Source organism: Pristiophorus japonicus, chromosome 19 (assembly GCF_044704955.1).
Source record: "Pristiophorus japonicus isolate sPriJap1 chromosome 19, sPriJap1.hap1, whole genome shotgun sequence".
Lineage (NCBI taxonomy): Eukaryota > Metazoa > Chordata > Chondrichthyes > Pristiophoridae > Pristiophorus > Pristiophorus japonicus.
Window position 1 is genome coordinate 99,980,466 of NC_091995.1, and position 20,604 is coordinate 100,001,069.

Sequence of the window (20,604 nt, forward strand, 5' to 3'; positions counted from 1 at the left end):
GACCCATTCTAATCTACCAATCACGCTGACCCATTCTAATCTATCAATCAAACGGACCCATTCTAATCTACCAATCACGCTGACCCATTCTAATCTACCAATCACGCTGACCCATTCTAATCTACCAATCAAACTGACACATTCTAATCTACCAATCAAACTGACACATTCTAATCTACCAATCACACCGAGCCATTCTAATCTACCAATCAAACTGACTCATTCTAATCTACCAATCACACCGAGCCATTCTAATCTACCAATCAAACTGACTCATTCTAATCTACCAATCACACCGAGCCATTCTAATCTACCAATCACGCTGACCCATTCTAATCTACCAATCACACCAACCCATTCTAATCTACCAATCACGCTGACCCATTCTAATCTACCAATCAAACTGACCCATTCTAATCTACCAATCACACCAACCCATTCTAATCTACCAATCACGCCGAGCCATTCTAATCTGCCAATCACACTGACCCATTCTACTCTACTAATCACACCGAGCCATTCTAATCTACCAATCACACCGAGCCATTCTAATCTACCAATCACACCGAGCCATTCTACTCTACTAATCACACCGAGCCATTCTAATCTATCAATCACACCGAGCCATTCTAATCTACCAATCAAACTGACCCATTCTAACCTACCAATCAAACTGACACATTCTAATCTACCAATCAAACTGACCCATTCTAATCTACCAATCACACCAACCCATTCTAATCTACCAATCACGCTGACCCATTCTAATCTATCAATCAAACGGACCCATTCTAATCTACCAATCACGCTGACCCATTCTAATCTACCAATCACGCTGACCCATTCTAATCTACCAATCAAACTGACCCAATCTAACCTACCAATCAAACTGACACATTCTAATCTACCAATCAAACTGACCCATTCTAATCTACCAATCACGCTGACCCATTCTAATCTACCAATTAAACTGACCCAATCTAACCTACCAATCAAACTGACACATTCTAATCTACCAATCAAACTGACCCATTCTAATCTACCAATCACGCTGACCCATTCTAATCTACCAATCAAACTGACCCATTCTAATCTACCAATCACGCTGACCCATTCTAATCTACCAATCACACCAACCCATTCTAATCTACCAATCACGCTGACCCATTCTAATCTATCAATCAAACGGACCCATTCTAATCTACCAATCACGCTGACCCATTCTAATCTACCAATCACACCGACCCATTCTAATCTACCAATCAAACCGAGCCATTCTAATCTACCAGTGAGCGTGAATGTTAGTATGTGTGTGCATTTGTGTGAATGTTTGCGTCTGTGAGTGTGTGTGGGAGAGTGTGAGAGTGTGTGTGTGTATGTGCGTTGAGTGTGTGAGTTTGTGTGTGTGTGTGAGTGAGTGAGTGCGTCTGTGAGTGAGTACATATGTGAGTGTGTGAGCGAGAGTTTATGCATGTGTAAGTGCGAGTGTGCGGTGAGTGTGTGTGAGTGAGGCAGAAGTGTGGTTGTTGTGTTTGAGTGTGAGTATATGTGTGTGAGTGTTAGTGTGTGTGGGATGCAGGAGTGTGTGATTGTGAGTGAGTGCAAGTGTGTGATGCAGAAGGGTGAGTGTGAGTGAGTGTGTGGGCTGCAGAAGTGTGAGTGTGACTGTGTGTGTGAGTGAGTATGTGGGGTGAAGAAGTGTGAGTGAGTATGTGTGGAGTGCAGACGTGAGAGTCTGTGGAATCCCTGCTGCCTTTCCCTTCATGCATCTGGGGATCGAGCCAGGAATCCCAAGTCAATGCATCATGTGATGCCAAAGCTGAAAGGAGATTGGTGGCTGCAGTGCGCAGAGGGCTTGTGTGCCAGACACCTGAGTGATGGTTCCTGGACAATGTTCTTGATCGGAGGTGCAGGAAGGACGTGCGGGTTGTTTCAACAAGGCCCAGCTTTTGAAGTGAAATAAGCAAACTGTGGAAGTACCTGCGGAGACCCACACCTGCTGACCAGCTCCCGAGGGGCTCTGAGCCGCTGCAACTCCTTCTCCAGAAATTCATATTCATTCCAAGATCGTTCCATTTCCTGTCTCAGAACAGAAATAAGGTTCAGCACCTTTAGTGTAAGAGACAGTAGCCTGGAGATGGGTGGATGACTCAAACACGCAGGCCATCTCTGACAAATTTAGTGTGCACTGATAATGGAAATGACGCGGATGTTGTGTTTATGAATTTTAAAAAGGCATTTGATAAAGTGCCACATGGGAGGCTTGATCATAAAAGGTTGTTAAGGCAGTGGGGCAGCCTGGATAGGAAATTGGTTAAAGGTCAGAGAGTAGGGGCTGGTCTTCCTCACCTTCGTCTCCGGACTCACCTGTTCCACACATTCCCACATGGAGACCCGTGATATCATGTCTCTGCCCCTTTATGTTGTTCTAATGCTCGTCAAACAGCTGGAGTTGGAGCTGTACAGGAAACTGGGGTGCGGGGGGGTGGAAGAGAGACTCTACCCCGACCTCCCCTCAGTCTCTGGGGCTCAGGGTGTCTGGATTTGTGGGTAGGGTGCTCTCGGAGGCTGGGGGCGAGGTTGTGCTGGAACTTTCTCAGATCAGAGTCTGTGAGGGGATCTTGCAGTGAGTGGGAAAGAGCTCCAAGATCCGGGGGGTGGGGGGGGGGCAGTTTAATTGCCATGCTGGCCCAGACGGCCACTGCTCTCCAACAGCAATTAGATGTTCCCAGGCTGGTGACTGGGTCCCAAGAGACTCCTGCGATCCTGTTCACAATGCTAAACCATGCAGGGATTGCAGCTGACCGCAGTAATGGTACCGGAACCCAGACCCGAGGCACCAGGCTCGTTTGTATGAGGTTAGGCCACAGTTAGAATATTCTGTCCAATTTCAGGTGCCCTACGTTAGGAAGGATGTCGATTGCCTGGTGGTGGAGTTCCCGCCACAGCGCTGGTGGGTTATTGCCGGCAGGGAGAATTGTGCCCACCTTGTGCCAGCCAATTCAAGGCTGACTTTCTCACTGTTGGGCTGGTTTTGCAGTTTGAGGAGGTTGTAATTTCTGTAAGTGTCCCGACTGTATTGGGTACCACTCGGTCAGCGCTGAGTAAATCGGTGAACACCAACATTCTGCCACCAATGCTGCAGTACGCTCGAGTACAGTGACGAGGGATCACTGCTCAGATCTGAGGTCTTTCTACATTTTCCCGAGACACTGAATGAGCAACGAGCTGTAACGGAGGAAGCACGATCGCTCACGGGAATGATCAGCGACACTTGGGGCTCTGTATCATTCGCCGGAGCATGGGGACGGCGGGGGCGGGGCAGGGCCTAGGCTTAACATCCCATTGGGCCACAGGCCGCTCGGCATGCAGCTCTCCCTCAGCACCTCAGAGCGGAGAGGGAGACTGGCTGAAAGTGTTTAATGAGGTTACTGTTCCATTTCCCAGCATTCTGCCTTCCAAAACTCAAACAGCACAATGATGCTGAGCGGCTGCGACTGGGCGCTTACCATGGACAGGTCACAGAGTTTGGCTCGGATTTGGATCAGATCCTCCTGCAGAATCCTCTGCTGGTACGCTAACTGCTCCACAATGTTCTGCTGTCCACCAAAGTTCAACATCTGGCATCGCGTCACTTCCAAAACACCTTCCAGTTTGTCCTGGAGAAAGTCCAACAGGCACATCAGGAACATCCTGCACGCATTATCAGTTTAGTAAAAGCACGTTGGACATCCCTATCCCTGTAACCTCCTCCAGCCCCTACACCCCTCCCTATTCCTGTAACCTCCTCCAGCCCCTACACCCCTCCCTATCCCTGTAACCTCCTCCAGCCCCTACACCCCTCCCTATCCCTGTAACCTCCTCCAGCCCCTACACCCCTCCCTATCCCTGTAACCTCCTCCAGCCCCTACACCCCTCCCTATCTCTGTAACCTCCTCCAGCCCCTACACCCCTCCCTATCCCTGTAACCTCCTCCAGCCCCTACACCCCTCCCAATCCCTGTAACCTCCTCCAGCCCCTACACCCCTCCCTATCCCTGTAACCTCCTCCAGCCCCTACACCCCTCCCTACCTCTGTAACCTCCTCCAGCCCCTACACCCCTCCCTATCTCTGTAACCTCCTCCAGCCCCTACACCCCTCCCTACCTCTGTAACTTCCTCCAGCCCCTACACCCCTCCCTACCTCTGTAACCTCCTCCAGCCCCTACACCCCGCCCTACCTCTGTAACCTCCTCCAGCCCCTACACCCCTCCCTATCCCTGTAACTTCCTCCAGCCCCTACACCCCTCCCAATCCCTGTAACCTCCTCCAGCCCCTACACCCCTCCCAATCCCTGTAACCTCCTCCAGCCCCTACACCCCTCCCTATCCCTGTAACCTCCTCCAGCCCCTACACCCCTCCCTACCTCTGTAACCTCCTCCAGCCCCTACACCCCTCCCTACCTCTGTAACCTCCTCCATCCCCTACACCCCTCCCTACCTCTGTAACCTCCTCCAGCCCCTACACCCCTCCCTACCTCTGTAACCTCCTCCAGCCCCTACACCCCTCCCTATCCCTGTAACCTCCTCCAGCCCCTACACCCCTCCCTATCCCTGTAACCTCCTCCAGCCCCTACACCCCTCCCAATCCCTGTAACCTCCTCCAGCCCCTACACCCCTCCCAATCCCTGTAACCTCCTCCAGCCCCTACACCCCTCCCAATCCCTGTAACCTCCTCCAGCCCCTACACCCCTCCCTATCCCTGTAACCTCCTCCAGCCCCTACACCTCTCCCTATCCCTGTAACCCCCTCCAACCCCTAGATCCCTCCCTATCTCTGTAACCTCCTCCAGCCCTACACCCCTCCCTATCTCTGTAACCTCCTCCAGACCCTACACCCCTCCCTATCTCTGCAACCTCTTCCAGCCCCTACACCCCCCTATCTCTGTAACCTCCTCCAGCCTTACACCCCTCTCTACCTCTGTAACCTCCTCCAGCCCCTACACCCTCCCTATCTCTGCAATCTCCTCTAGTCCCTACACCCCTCCCTATCTGTGTAACCTCCTCCAGCCCCTACACCCCTCCCTATCTCTGTAACCTCCTCCAGCCCCTACATCCCTCCCTATCTCTGCATCTCTGCCCTCCTCCAGCCCCTATACCCCACCCTATCTCTGTAACCTCCTCCAGCCCCTACACCCCTCCCTATCTCTGTAACCCCCTCCAGCCCCTACACCCCTCCCTATCTCTGTAACCTCTTGCAGCCCCACAATCCTCCGAGATCTCTGCGCTCCTCCAATTCTTGCGCATCCCCTATTTTCATTGCTCCACCATTGGTGACCGTGCCTTCAGCTGCCTGGGCCCCAGGGTCTGGAATTCCCTCCCCAAACCTCACCGCCGAAAGTGGGGAAGAGGAAGGGGAGGTGAGAAGGGATGTGAGGGGAGGGAGTGGGAGGGGCAGGAGGATTGGTTTGCACGAGGTGTGTTTGCTCACATACCTTCTGTGCTTTGAGCTGACTTGTTTCAACCACCAGCCCCTGTAGGACTCTGTCTTGCCCACACAGCCTGGTCAGCAACACCTGGAGACACAGAGTGAGGAACATCAGAAACAAACATTACAGGGAGAGCATGTCTCTCCCTTGTTTAACCTAAACTCTCTCTGTCTAACCCCCTGTACCTGCCCTGGGAGTGTTTGATGGGACAGTGTAGAGGGAGCTTTACTCTGTATCTAACCCGTGCTGGACCTGCCCTGGGAGTATTTGATGGGACAGTGTAGAGGGAGCTTTACTCTGTATCTAACCCGTGCTGGACCTGCCCTGGGAGTGTTTGATGGGACAGTGTAGAGGGAGCTTTACTCTGTATCTAACCCCGTGCTGTACCTGACCTGGGAGTGTTTGATGGGACAGTGTAGAGGGAGCTTTACTCTGTATCTAACCCCGTGCTGTACCTGACCTGGGAGTGTTTGATGGGACAGTGTAGAGGGAGCTTTACTCTGTATCTAACCCCGTGCTGTACCTGACCTGGGAGTGTTTGAATCTGAGAATGGTTGTCTCTCTCTGCTTCTCTATCTCCCTCCACCTTCCTCTCTATCTCACCCCTTCTCCCTCGCCCTCTCTCTCCCTCCCTCTATCCCTATCTCTCTCCCTCCCCATGTCTCCTGTTGTTTGCTGAATGCTCTGATTATATTTTGTACTGATGAGGAAAAATCCTTGAAAGTGGAATAAAAGAAGCTCAAAACGAGACTTACGTCAACTTCGCTTTCAGCCATTCTGACAGGCTCTGCTGTAATTTCCTGGTACATCTCCCGACCACACATCTGCAAGAGAGAAACAGCGCTTTGATAACCTACACGGTATCCTGCACACGGTATCCTACACACAGCACTCTATGCTCTCCCTCTCTCCGTTTCTCTCTCCCTATCTCTATCTCCCTCTCGCTCCCTCTCCTCCCCCCTCTCTCTCTTTCTCTCTCTCTCACTGTCACCCTCCCCCTCTCTCTCTCTCTCTCTCTCTCTCACCGTCACCCTCCCTCTCTCTCTCACCGTCACCCTCCCTCTCTCTCTCTCTCACCATCACCCTCCCTCTCTCTCTCTCCGTCACCCTCACCCTCCCTCTCTCTCTCTCCGTCACCCTCACTCTCTCTGTCTCTCTCTCTCTCCGTCACCCTCCCTCTCGCTGTCTCTGTCTCTCTCTCTCCATCTCCCTCCCTCTCTCCCTGCCCCTCTCTCCCTCCCTCCCATCTCCTGTTTGACAAATGCTGTGATTATATTTGCGGAAGGAGCGATCGACAGTCTCCTGACAGTTGGCAGCAGAGGACTGGGGCTGGGTCGAGGTGAGGTTGGGGGGCGGGGAGGAAGTTGAGCAATGCTGGAACTGCTTCCCTGTGAAGGAAATGTGAGAGCGTTAGAGGAAAATCCCCAGAAACTACATTCAGTACAGAGTGTGAAATATAAACACATGCCATGTTACACCTTATCCTCATTTTCTCTCCTCCTCTGGTGTAATAGCCCTTCGCACCACCCCTCCCCCTCCGCCTCTCCCTCCCCTCCCTGCCTATCCCCGCCTCATCCCCCTACCCTCGCCTATCAACCCCCCCCCGCCTAACCCCTCACCTCTCCCCCACCTATCCCCGCCTCTGCCCCCTACCCTGGCCTATCCCCTCTCCTCTCCCCCACCTATCCCTGCCTCTCCCCCTCCCCCTTACCCCCCCCCCCCCCCCGCCTGTCCCTGCCTCTCCCCCTACCCACCTCTCTCTCCCTCCCTGTAAGGGATATATATAGAATTGTAGCAGGCAAAGAGCAGACAGATAGGTGGTCAGAACACAATGCTGAAGGTAGTGAACTAATCAGTATAAGGAGGGTCTGAGGAATAATTGCCTATGTATGTAACACTTGCTTATGTCGGTATAGCACACTTATAACGCAATAAAACTGTATGGTTAATCTTAGTAACACTTAACAAAACAGCCGAAGTCAGCATTTGCAAAGTTTCATTAGAAGTCTCTGAGAAAGAGATAAGTATTTTGGAACAGTTACTTCAGGCGAATTACAGACTGTGGCAAAGTGCAAATCACAGAACAACACAATTAACATATGATGGGAGATGGACAACTGCATGTCCACTCGGAGCCGGCTGCTAAGAGTCGACAAATCAGTGTAACTCCACTGATAGCAATAGACCTATCGATGATTTTGTGGCAGGGTAGCCCCTCTCCAAAACCTGTACAAATTATACTCGAAACCTCTTGTACTTTGACGGTTCCACGATTGAACCCTCCCTTGCATTTGCTCGAAATAAAGCCGGTTGAACCTAAGGTTTTGTTTGTTTAATTCCATGGTCGTTATACAGAGGGCAAAGGGCCAGGTGTCGATTACCTATATCAGCTAGTCCTTTCCGAGGAAGAGAAGCCTTCCTTTTACTCTCCCTTCCCTGCCTCTTTCCTTCTCTCCCTCCCCCCCTCCCTGTTTTTACAGTCTCTGGGCCCAGCCTGTGTTTACACTGTCCACGGGCCCAGCCTGTGTTTACACTGTCCACGGGCCCAGCTTGTGTTTACACAGTTCCCAGGCCCAGCCTGTATTTACACTGTCCACGGGCCCAGCCTGTGTTTACACTGTTCCTGGGCCCAGCCTGTGTTTACACAGTCCCTGGGCCCAGCCTGTGTATACACTGTCCCTGGGCCTGTGTTTACACAGGCCCCGAGCCCATCCTGTGTATACACTGTCCCTGGGCCTGTGTTTACACAGTCCCCGGGCCTGGCCTGTGTTTACACAGTCCCTGTTTATCCGTGAGCTCCGTGCAGCTGTGTGGCAGTTTTGTACACCCATTCCATCGAAACAAATCCCACCTAATGATCAGAAACATTTAAAAAAGGAATCCTTTGAACTCACCATTTTTCCAGATAGTCTCAGAGTGCTGCCCATTCGTGAGATATAAGATGGAGGAGGTGGAAAGCTTCTACTTTGGTAGGTCAGAGGCTGCTTAATATCAGAGAGAGAAGGGGGAGAGAGAGAGAGGGGGACAGAGAGAGACAGAGGGAGGGGAGAGAGAGAGACAGAGAGAGAGGCAGATAGAGAGACAGAGAGAGTGAGAGAGGGACAGAGAGAGAAAGATGTAGAGAGAGAGAGGAAGACAGAGAGAGAGAGAACGAGAGAGAGAGAGGACGAGAGAGAGAGGACGAGAGAGAGACAAAGTCAGAGACAGAGAGAGGGAGAGAAAGATGCTATAGTTTATTCTCATTAATGATGAGTTGAGACAATTGAGTTGAGTTATCTAAACATCTTCCAATTTCATTAAGGATTATTCATCATTGTATACATTACCCGTATGCCTGGTGCCCTGTGTCTGCCAACAGACATCTCGGTGTGACGGTCTTTGCAAGGCAGAACGGTCACTCTCTCCACTGGGGTGTGTGGTCTGTAATGCAGTCTCGGACTAGTCCCGTAAGGCCTGCTTGGTAACGTGGCACTCAAGCCCTCGATGTCCCTTTCCTCCAGAGGTATCAAAGTCAATCTTTCAAATGGTCCCGGCGACCGTTGCTGGCTTCTGAATGTGCCGTGAGATATGCTCGACAGGAAAGTGTAATGTTCCTCAGAAGGCAGCACATCGAGCCGATTGGAGGGAGTTTGTGGCCTTGAATGCGGCCTGTTCAGTGTTTGGCCTCGAGCTCTCGCGGATGTTGTAGCCACGTAGTATTCTCCAGGCCGTTCCTCTATGGGTAGCACAGTGACATTGGCCGACAAACTGTGGCTTCCTGTGGTCAGCCGTGGAAGCTGGAGGTAGCTGCTTCCTGTCACCGGAGATACCTGTTGGGACGGGAGGATGTCGATTCTTCCAATTGGTGTGTGAGGCCTCATCAGAGACCGGCTGGCCTCGTGGGATGAAGCCATGTGATAGATGTCTTCACGGGAGCTGGTTTCTGATCTCTCCAAGGGTGACTGGGCCCTTTGTGAAGACCCTGAGAATGGGGTGTTGGTTTTTGACAACACTGGGGAATGCTGGGTTACTGGGGTGCACGACCTCTCCAGTGACCTCTGGGAAACTCTCTCAGATGGAGTTTCAATAAAATGGTGCCCATGTTGTCCCTCTGATAGGATCACGTGCCGGTCATCTGGGGTGTGAGATCTTCGCAGGACCTGGTACCTTGGAGTCTCAGATGTGATGGGCAGGGAATTCGAGCGCAGTGACCTGATGGATCGAGAGCTGATAAGGTCTGGAGTGCCGGATGGGAGAATTCTGGTCTGATAGACGGTGATTGGTGAGGGGGCTTCGTGCCGCAATCTCTTCTCCGGCAGCCACTGCTGATTCACTCGCTCCTCCTGCCCTTGAGCTGACAGACTGAGGTAGTAGCTGTGGTCTTGTTGCTGCCTGTGTTCGGTGCTGAGACTGATGGGGCTGGAGTGTTCAGCATGGATCTGGGAGTTGACTGATGATATTGGGTAACCATCGATGAGGCATTCGTACACGTGGCCAGACTCGGTCTTCACAAGATATTGCCTGTTACAAAATAGAACCAATGAACAAGAGCTGACCTCTTTTTGTTCCTTGACCATCACCAACCTTCCCTGTCCAGTGATGTTTCACCAATTAGATCCCTTGAGGTTTGACTATGAGAGACCTGGGCTCCAAATCTCAGGGTACGGTGGAGAGTTGATGCTATTTAATGTTAGCCAGACAGTAATGAGAGCAACACAGCTGGCCTCAGTGAGGGAGGGGAAGGGCAGATACATCATTCCTGGTCACTAACCAGTGATGCCTGCTGGGAGATGTGGACAGAAGCTGCCTTGCTCGTGATGCACCTCATGGTCAAACAGTCCCTTACCCTCTGTTCACATGTATAGAATGGGCACTTGGGTAAAGTACACGAGGAAGCAGAACTGTGGAACCCACAGCCGAGGAATGGGAGCAGGAAAACGCAAGAATCTGTCGCTGTCCTACAATGAAGTACAGTAATATTAACTGCCACTGTCCTGCTCTCTCACCTACATTGGAATAAAGTCACTGTTTGTGACATTCAGGAATGTAAACCCTTGAAGCAATCTTTAATGTTTTAATTGCTCAGTTATTCAGAGATGAGGCCAGCACCAAACCAAGTGACTCTGGGCATATTATAATGATTGTGGACAACAGTTCACTGGAGTCAGCGCGCTGTGAATTGTTATGTAGGAGTAACCCCTTCAATCAATCCACTGGTTAGTGATGGTCAGTAACCATTGATAAACCGGTCCGTCAGTAAGAGTAACCCCTTCAATCAACCCACTGGTTAGTGATGGTCAGTAACCATTGATAAACCGATCCGTCAGGAAGAGTAACCCCTTCAATCAATCCACTGGTCAGTGATGGTCAGTAACCATTGATAAACCGGTCCGTCAGTAAGAGTAACCCCTTCAATCAACCCACTGGTTAGTGATGGTCAGTAACCATTGATAAACCGATCCGTCAGTAAGAGTAACCCCTTCAATCAATCCACTGGTCAGTGATGGTCAGTAACCATTGATAAACCGGTCCGTCAGTAAGAGTAACCCCTTCAATCAATCCACTGGTTAGTGATGGTCAGTAACCATTGATAAACCGGTCCGTCAGTAAGAGTAACCCCTTCAATCAATCCACTGGTTAGTGATGGTCAGTAACCATTGATAAACCGGTCTGTCAGTAAGAGTAACCCCTTCAATCAACCCACTGGTCAGTGATGGTCAGTAACCATTGATAAACCGATCCGTCAGTAAGAGTAACCCCTTCAATCAATCCACTGGTTAGTGATGGTCAGTAACCATTGATAAACCGGTCTGTCAGTAAGAGTAACCCCTTCAATCAATCCACTGGTCAGTGATGGTCAGTAACCATTGATAAACCGGTCTGTCAGTAAGAGTGCTACAATTAGCCACAGCACCCCGAGCTCGGGAGGCAATCGCCTCTCCCATGGTCGAATACTGTGCTGAGGCTCAAGGTGTGTGCGGAGAGGCGAGTTTCAGTGAACAGTGGAGAAAACAAGGAGAATGTAAATCATATAGTGAGTTAAAGAGGTTATTGCTGGAATTGCTGCTGAGGACCTGGTAGTTACAGGATAATCTGTGAACTTTAGAACACTGGCTTAGAACAAACCTTCGACCTGTAATGGGTAAGAACATTCCGGACAGGACGTGACTGATGAACAGCAATGATTTACATGGTGGTGAGATTCTGGGCAATGGGATTAAATCTGTTCCCAACTAGATGGGTCTGTGAGGACTTCAGTTACTTGTAGTCATTCTCGGGTTGTGGGAGACGCTGACGAGCCACATTTATCACCCAGCCCTAGTTACTCTGACCAGGCCTTCCAACAATGATGGCTCTCTGCTTGCTGGACCAGGGTGATCCGAGTCAGTCAGGCACGGTTTCAATATGGTCAATGGACCACATCCTTCCCTGAAGGATGAAGGAACCCGTTGCTGTTGAATGGTGGGAATTGAACTCACAACTTGGTCCTTCTTCAGACAACCCTCATCCCTCACTCAGCCCTCACTTATCCCTCACTCAGCCCTCACTTATCTCTCACTCAATGCTCCCGCAGACTCCCTCACATTGCTTCCTTCAACCACCCTTGGTATGCCGAGTGTGGTTGGGGACAGTCAGTGCCCAGTGTTTGGGTACAGTCTGTGCCCAGTGTTTGGGTACAGTCTGTGCCCAGTGTGGTTGGGGACAGTCAGTGCCCAGTGTTTGGGTACAGTCTGTGCCCAGTGTTTGGGTACAGTCTGTGCCCAGTGTGGTTGGGGTACAGTCTGTGTCCAGTGTGGTTGGGTACAGTCTGTGCCCAGTGTTTGGGTACAGTCTGTGCCCAGTGTGGTTGGGTACAGTCTGTGCCCAGTGTGGTTGGGGGACAGTCAGTGCCCAGTGTGGTTGGGTACAGTCTGTGCCCAGTGTGGTTGGGTACAGTCTGTGCCCAGTGTTTGGGTACAGTCTGTGCCCAGTGTGGTTGGGGGACAGTCAGTGCCCAGTGTGGTTGGGGTACAGACTGTGCCCAGTGTGGTTGGGGTACAGTCTGTGCCCAATGTGGTTGGGTACAGTCTGTGTCCAGTGTGGTTGGGTACAGTCTGTGCCCAGTGTTTGGGTACAGTCTGTGCCCAGTGTGGTTGGGTACAGTCTGTGCCCAGTGTGGTTGGGGGACAGTCAGTGCCCAGTGTGGTTGGGTACAGTCTGTGCCCAGTGTGGTTGGGTACAGTCTGTGCCCAGTGTGGTTGGGTACAGTCTGTGCCCAGTGTGGTTGGGGTACAGTCAGTGCCCAGTGTGGTTGGGGTACAGTCAGTGCCCAGTGTGGTTGGGGTACAGTCAATGCCCAGTGTGGTTGGGGTACAGTCAGTGCTCAGTGTAGTTGGGGTACAGTCTGTGCCCAGTGTTTGGGTACAGTCTGTGCCCAGTGTGGTTGGGTACAGTCTGTGCCCAGTGTGGTTGGGTACAGTCTGTGCCCAGTGTGGTTGGGTACAGTCTGTGCCCAGTGTGGTTGGGTACAGTCTGTGCCCAGTGTGGTTGGGTACAGTCTGTGCCCAGTGTGGTTAGGGTACAGTCAATGCCCAGTGTGTTTTTTGGACAGTCTGTGCCCAGTGTGGTTGGGGACAGTCTGTGCCCAGTGTGGTTGGGGTACAGTTTGTGCCCAGTGTGGTTGGGGTACAGTTTGTGCCCAGTGTGGTTGGGATACAGTCAGTGCCCAGTGTGGTTGGGTACGGTCTGTGCCCAGTGTGGTTGGGTACAGTCTGTGCCCAGTGTGGTTGGGTACAGTCTGTGCCCAGTGTGGTTAGGGTACAGTCAATGCCCAGTGTGTTTTTTGGACAGTCTGTGCCAATGTGGTTGGGGTGCAGTCGATGCCCGGTGTGGTTGGGGTACAGTCTGTGCCCAGTGTGATTGGGGTACAGTCTGTGCCCAGTGTGATTGGGGTAGAGTCAATGCCCAGTGTGGTTGGGGTACAGTCAGTGCCCAGTGTGGTTGGGGTACAGTCTGTGCCCAGTGTGGTTGGGGTACAGTCAATGACCAGTGTGGTTGGGATACAGTCAATGCCCAGTGTGTTTGGGATACAGTCAATGCCCAGTGTGGTTGGGTACAGTCTGTGCCCAGTGTGGTTGGGGTACAGTCTGTGCCCAGTGTGGTTGGGTTACAGTTAGTGCCCAGTGTGATAGGGGTACAGTCATTGCCCAGTGTGGTTGGGGTACAGTCTGTGCCCAGTGTGGTTGGGGTACAGTCAGTGACCAGTGTGGTTGGGATACAGTCAATGCCCAGTGTGGTTGGGATACAGTCAGTGCCCAGTGTGGTTGGGGACAGTCTGTGCCCAGTGTGGTTGGGGTACAGTCTGTGCCCAGTGTGGTTGGGGTACAGTCAGTGCCCAATGTGGTTGGGGTACAGTCAGTGCCCAGTGTGGTTGGGGTATAGTCAATGGCCAGTGTGCTTGGGATACAGTCAATGCCCATTGTGGTTGGGGACAGTCTGTGCCCAGTGTGGTTTGGGTACAGTCTGTGCCCAGTGTGGTTGGGGTACAGTTTGTGCCCAGTGTGGTTGGGGTACAGTCTGTGCCCAGTGTGGTTGGGTACAGTCTGTGCCCAGTGTGGTTGGGTACAGTCTGTGCCCAGTGTGGTTAGGGTACAGTCAATGCCCAGTGTGTTTTTTGGACAGTCTGTGCCCAGTGTGGTTGGGGACAGTCTGTGCCCAGTGTGGTTGGGGTACAGTCTGTGCCCAGTGTGGTTGGGTACAGTCAATGCCCAGTGTGGTTGGGATACAGTCAGTGCCCAGTGTGGTTGGGTACGGTCTGTGCCCAGTGTGGTTGGGTACAGTCTGTGCCCAGTGTGGTTGGGTACAGTCTGTGCCCAGTGTGGTTAGGGTACAGTCAATGCCCAGTGTGTTTTTTGGACAGTCTGTGCCAATGTGGTTGGGGTGCAGTCGATGCCCGGTGTGGTTGGGGTACAGTCTGTGCCCAGTGTGATTGGGGTAGAGTCAATGCCCAGTGTGGTTGGGGTACAGTCAGTGCCCAGTGTGGTTGGGGTACAGTCTGTGCCCAGTGTGGTTGGGGTACAGTCAATGACCAGTGTGGTTGGGATACAGTCAATGCCCAGTGTGGTTGGGATACAGTCAATGCCCAGTGTGGTTGGGTACAGTCTGTGCCCAGTGTGGTTGGGGTACAGTCTGTGCCCAGTGTGGTTGGGTTACAGTTAGTGTCCAGTGTGATAGGGGTACAGTCATTGCCCAGTGTGGTTGGGGTACAGTCTGTGCCCAGTGTGGTTGGGGTACAGTCAGTGACCAGTGTGGTTGGGTACAGTCTGTGCCCAGTGTGGTTGGGGGACAGTCAGTGCCCAGTGTGGTTGGGTACAGTCTGTGCCCAGTGTGGTTGGGTACAGTCTGTGCCCAGTGTGGTTGGGTACAGTCTGTGCCCAGTGTGGTTGGGGTACAGTCAGTGCCCAGTGTGGTTGGGGTACAGTCAATGCCCAGTGTGGTTGGGGTACAGTCAGTGCTCAGTGTAGTTGGGGTACAGTCTGTGCCCAGTGTTTGGGTACAGTCTGTGCCCAGTGTGGTTGGGTACAGTCTGTGCCCAGTGTGGTTGGGTACAGTCTGTGCCCAGTGTGGTTGGGTACAGTCTGTGCCCAGTGTGGTTGGGTACAGTCTGTGCCCAGTGTGGTTAGGGTACAGTCAATGCCCAGTGTGTTTTTTGGACAGTCTGTGCCCAGTGTGGTTGGGGACAGTCTGTGCCCAGTGTGGTTGGGGTACAGTTTGTGCCCAGTGTGGTTGGGGTACAGTTTGTGCCCAGTGTGGTTGGGATACAGTCAGTGCCCAGTGTGGTTGGGTACGGTCTGTGCCCAGTGTGGTTGGGTACAGTCTGTGCCCAGTGTGGTTGGGTACAGTCTGTGCCCAGTGTGGTTAGGGTACAGTCAATGCCCAGTGTGTTTTTTGGACAGTCTGTGCCAATGTGGTTGGGGTGCAGTCGATGCCCGGTGTGGTTGGGGTACAGTCTGTGCCCAGTGTGATTGGGGTAGAGTCAATGCCCAGTGTGGTTGGGGTACAGTCAGTGCCCAGTGTGGTTGGGGTACAGTCTGTGCCCAGTGTGGTTGGGGTACAGTCAATGACCAGTGTGGTTGGGATACAGTCAATGCCCAGTGTGGTTGGGATCAGTCTGTGCCCAGTGTGGTTTGGGTACAGTCTGTGCCCAGTGTGGTTGGGGTACAGTCTGTGCCCAGTGTGGTTGGGGTACAGTCAATGCCCAGTGTGGTTGGGGTACAGTATGTGCCCAGTGTGGTAGGGGTACAGTCAATACCCAGTGTGGTTGGGGTACAGTCTGTGCAGAGTGTTGTTGGGGTACAGTCTGTGCCCAGTGTGGTTGGGGTACAGTTTGTGCCCAGTGTGGTTGGGGTACAGTCTGTGCCCAGTGTGGTTGGGTACAGTCTGTGCCCAGTGTGGTTGGGTACAGTCTGTGCCCAGTGTGGTTGGGTACAGTCTGTGCCCAGTGTGGTTACGGTACAGTCAATGCCCAGTGTGTTTTTTGGACAGTCTGTGCCCAGTGTGGTTGGGGACAGTCTGTGCCCAGTGTGGTTGGGGTACAGTTTGTGCCCAGTGTGGTTGGGGTACAGTTTGTGCCCAGTGTGGTTGGGATACAGTCAGTGCCCAGTGTGGTTGGGTACGGTCTGTGCCCAGTGTGGTTGGGTACAGTCTGTGCCCAGTGTGGTTGGGTACAGTCTGTGCCCAGTGTGGTTAGGGTACAGTCAATGCCCAGTGTGTTTTTTGGACAGTCTGTGCCAATGTGGTTGGGGTGCAGTCGATGCCCGGTGTGGTTGGGGTACAGTCTGTGCCCAGTGTGATTGGGGTAGAGTCAATGCCCAGTGTGGTTGGGGTACAGTCAGTGCCCAGTGTGGTTCGGGTACAGTCTGTGCCCAGTGTGGTTGGGGTACAGTCAATGACCAGTGTGGTTGGGATACAGTCAATGCCCAGTGTGGTTGGGATACAGTCAATGCCCAGTGTGGTTGGGTACAGTCTGTGCCCAGTGTGGTTGGGGTTCAGTCTGTGCCCAGTGTGGTTGGGTTACAGTTAGTGCCCAGTGTGATAGGGGTACAGTCATTGCCCAGTGTGGTTGGGGTACAGTCTGTGCCCAGTGTGGTTGGGGTACAGTCAGTGACCAGTGTGGTTGGGATACAGTCAATGCCCAGTGTGGTTGGGATACAGTCAGTGCCCAGTGTGGTTGGAGACAGTCTGTGCCCAGTGTGGATGGGGTACAGTCTGTGCCCAGTGTGGTTGGGGTACAGTCAGTGCCCAATGTGGTTGGGGTACAGTCAGTGCCCAGTGTGGTTGGGGTACAGTCAATGCCCATTGTGGTTGGGGACAGTCTGTGCCCAGTGTGGTTTGGGTACAGTCTGTGCCCAGTGTGGTTGGGGTACAGTCTGTGCCCAGTGTGGTTGGGGTACAGTCAATGCCCAGTGTGGTTGGGGTACAGTATGTGCCCAGTGTGGTAGGGGTACAGTCAATACCCAGTGTGGTTGGGGTACAGTCTGTGCAGAGTGTTGTTGGGGTACAGTCTGTGCCCAGTGTGGTTGGGGTACAGTTTGTGCCCAGTGTGGTTGGGGTACAGTCTGTGCCCAGTGTTGTTGGGTACAGTCAGTGCCCAGTGTGGTCGGGGTACAGTCTGTGCCCAGTGTGGTCGGGGTACAGTCAGTGCCCAGTGTGGTTGGGGTACAGTCTGTGCCCAGTGTGGCTGGGGTACAGTCTGTGCCCAGTGTGGTTGGGTTACAGTCAGTGCCCAGTGTGGTTGGGGTACAGTCAGTGCCCAGTGCGGTTGGGGTACAGTCAATGGCCAGTTGCTTGGGATACAGTCAATGCCCAGTGTGGTTGGGGACAGTCTGTGCCCAGTGTGGTTGGGGTACAGTCAATACCCAGTGTGGTTGGGGTACAGTCTGTGCCCAGTGTGGTTGGGGTACAGTCAACGGCCAGTGTGCTTGGGATACAGTCAATGCCCAGTGTGGTTGGGGAGTCTGTGCCCAGTGTGTTTGGGGTACAGTCAGTGCCCAGTGTGGTTGGGGTACAGTCTGTGCCCAGTGTGGTTGGGTACAGTCTGTGCCCAGTGTGGTTGGGTACAGTCTGTGCCCAGTGTGGTTGGGGTACAGTCTGTGCCCAGTGTGGTTGGGTTACAGTCAGTGCCCAGTGTGGTTGGGGTACAGTCAGTGCTCAGTGTGGTTGGGGTGCAGTCTGTGCCCAGTGTGATTGGGGTACAGTCAATGCCCAGTGTGGTTGGGGTACAGTCTGTGCCCAGTGTGGCTGGGGTACAGTCAATGACCAGTGTGTATGGGATACAGTCAATGCCCAGTGTGGTTGGGGACAGTCAGTGCCCAGTGTGTTTGGGGTACAGTCAGTGCCCAGTGTGGTTGGGGACAGTCTGTGCCCAGTGTGGCTGGGGTACAGTCTGTGCCCAGTGTGGTTGGGGTACAGTCTGTACCCAGTGTGGTTGGGGTACAGTCAGTGCCCAGTGTGGTTGGGGTACAGTCAGTGCCCAGTGTGGTTGGGGTACAGTCAGTGCCCAGTGTGTTTGGGGTACAGTCTGTGCCCAGTGTGTTTGGGGTACAGTCAGTGCCCAGTGATTTGGGGTACAGTCAGTGCCCAGTGTGGTTGGGGACAGTCTGTGCCCAGTGTGGTTGGGGTACAGTCTGTGCCCAGTGTTGTTGGGGTACAGTCAGTGCCCAGTGTGGTTGGGGTACAATCAGTGCCCAGTGTGGTTGGGGTACAGTCAGTGCCAAGTGTGTTTGGGGTACAGTCTGTGCCCAGTGTGGTTGGGGTACAGTCTGTGCCCAGTCTGGTTGGGGTAAAGTCAATGCCCAGTGTGGTTGGGGTACAGTCAGCGCCCAGTGTGGTTGGGGACAGTCTGTGCCCAGTGTGGTTGGGGTACAGTCTGTGCCCAGTGTGGTTGGGGTACAGTCTGTGCCCAGTGTGGTTGGGGTACAGTCAGTGCCCAGTGTGGTTGGGGTACAATCAGTGCCCAGTGTGGTTGGGGTACAGTCAGTGCCCAGTGTGTTTGGGGTACAGTCTGTGCCCAGTGTGGTTGGGGTACAGTCTGTGCCCAGTCTGGTTGGGGTACAGTCTGTGCCCAGTCTGGTTGGGTACAGTCTATGCCCAGTATGTTTGGGGTACAGTCAGTGCCCAGTGTGGTTGGGGTACAGTCTGTGACCAGTGTTGTTGGGTACAGTCTGTGCCCAGTGTGGTCGGGGTACAGTCTGTGCCCAGGGTGGTCGGGGTACAGTCTGTGTCCAGTGTGTTTGGGGTACAGTCAGTGCTCAGTGTGGTTGGGATACAGTCAATGCCCAGTGTGGTTGGGGACAGTCTGTGCCCAGTGTGGTTGGATACAGTCTGTGCCCAGTGTTTGGGTACAGTCTGTGCCCAGTGTGGTTGGGGTACAGTCTGTGCCCAGTGTTTGGGTACAGTCTGTGCCCAGTGTGGTTGGGGGACTGTCAGTGCCCAGTGTGGTTGGGTGCAGTCTGTGCCCAGTGTGGTTGGGGTACAGTCTGTGCCCAGTGTGGTTGGGTACAGTCTCTGCCCAGTGTGGTTGGGTACAGTCTGTGCCCAGTGTGGTTGGGGTACAGTCAGTGCCCAGTGTGGTTGGGGTACAGTCAATGCCCAGTGTGGTTGGGGTACAGTCAATGCCCAGTGTGGTTGGTGGACAGTCAGTGCCCAGTGTGGTTGGGGGACAGTCTGTGCCCAGTGTAGTTGGGCTACAGTCTGTGCCCAGCGCTTGGGTACAGTCTGTGCCCAGTGTCTGGGGTACAGTCTGTGCCCAGTGTGTTTGGGGTACAGTCTGAGCCCAGTGTGTTTGGGGTACAGTCTGCACCCAGTGTTTTTGGGGTACAGTCTGCGCCCAGTGTGTTTGGGGTACAGTCTGCGCCCAGTGTGTTTGGGGTACAGTCTGCGCCCAGTGTGTTTGGGGTACAGTCAATGCCCAGTGTGGTTGGGGGACAGTCAGTGCCCAGTGTAGTTGGGGTACAGTCTGTGCCCAGTGTTTGGGTACAGTCTGTGCCCAGTGTTTGGGTACAGTCTGTGCCCAGTGTGGTTGGGTACAGTCTGTGCCCAGTGTGGTTGGGGTACAGTCGATTCCCAGTGTGTTTGGGGACAGTCTGTGCCCAGTGTGGTTGGGGTACAGTCTGTGCCCAGTGTGGTAGGGGTACAGTCAATGCCCAGTGTGGTCGGGGTACAGTCTGTGCCCAGTGTGGTTGGGGTACAGCCTGTGCCCAGTGTGGTAGGGGTACAGTCTGTGCCCAGTGTGGTAGGGGTACAGTCAATGCCCAGTGTGGTTGGGATACAGTCTGTGCCCAGTGTGGTTGGGGTACAGTCTGTGCCCAGTGTGGTTGGGGTACAGTCTGTGCCCAGTGTGGTAGGGGTACAGTCTGTGCCCAGTGTGGTAGGGGTACAGTCTGTGCCCAGTGTGGTTGGGGTACAGTCTGTGCACAGTGTGGTTGGGTACAGTCTGTGCCCAGTGTGGTTGGGGTACTGTCAGTGCCCAGTGTGGTTGGGTTACAGTCTGTGCCCAGTGTGGTTGGGGTACAGTCTGTGCCCAGTGTGGTTGGGTACAATCTGTGCCCAGTGTTGTTGGGGTACAGTCAATGCCCAGTGTGGTTGGGGTACAGTCGATGCCCAGTGTGGTTGGGAGGACAGTCGATGCCCAGTGTGGTTGGGGGGACAGTCTGTGCCCAGTGTGGTTGGGGTACAGTCTGTGCCCAGTGTGTTGGGGGACAGTCGATGCCCAGTGTGGTTGGGGTACAGTCTGTACCCAGTGTGGTTGGGGGACAGTCAATGCCCAGTGTGGTTGGGGTACAGTCTGTGCAGTGTGGTTGGGGTACAGTCAATGGCCAGTGTGGTTGGGATACAGTCAATGCCCAGTGTGGTTGGGGTACAGTCGGTGCCCAGTGTGGTTGGGGTACAGTCAATGGCCAGTGTGGTTGGGATACAGTCAGTGCCCAGTGTGGTTGGGGTACAGTCTGTGCAGAGTGTTGTTGGGGTACAGTCTGTGCCCAGTGTGGTTGGGGTACAGTTTGTGCCCAGTGTGGTTGGGGTACAGTCTGTGCCCAGTGTGGTTGGGTACAGTCTGTGCCCAGTGTGGTTGGGTACAGTCTGTGCCCAGTTTGGTTGGGTACAGTCTGTGCCCAGTGTGGTT

General features: G+C 53.4%; 1 protein-coding gene across 1 annotated transcript in view; it reads right to left on the bottom strand.

Moving 5' to 3' along the window:
• LOC139230315 (pleckstrin homology domain-containing family A member 7-like) overlaps positions 1–10,021 on the bottom strand; it is a 42,230-nt gene extending 32,209 nt beyond the window's left edge. The window contains exons 1-7 of the mRNA XM_070862140.1: positions 8,792–10,021; positions 8,360–8,446; positions 6,746–6,853; positions 6,221–6,289; positions 5,472–5,552; positions 3,510–3,659; positions 1,981–2,079 (exon numbers count right to left, since the gene is read on the bottom strand). Coding sequence (XP_070718241.1) covers positions 1,981–2,079; positions 3,510–3,659; positions 5,472–5,552; positions 6,221–6,289; positions 6,746–6,853; positions 8,360–8,446; positions 8,792–10,021 — 1,824 coding nt within the window. The remainder of the gene's footprint in view (positions 1–1,980; positions 2,080–3,509; positions 3,660–5,471; positions 5,553–6,220; positions 6,290–6,745; positions 6,854–8,359; positions 8,447–8,791) is intronic.
• Between the last annotated feature and the right edge of the window lie 10,583 nt (positions 10,022–20,604).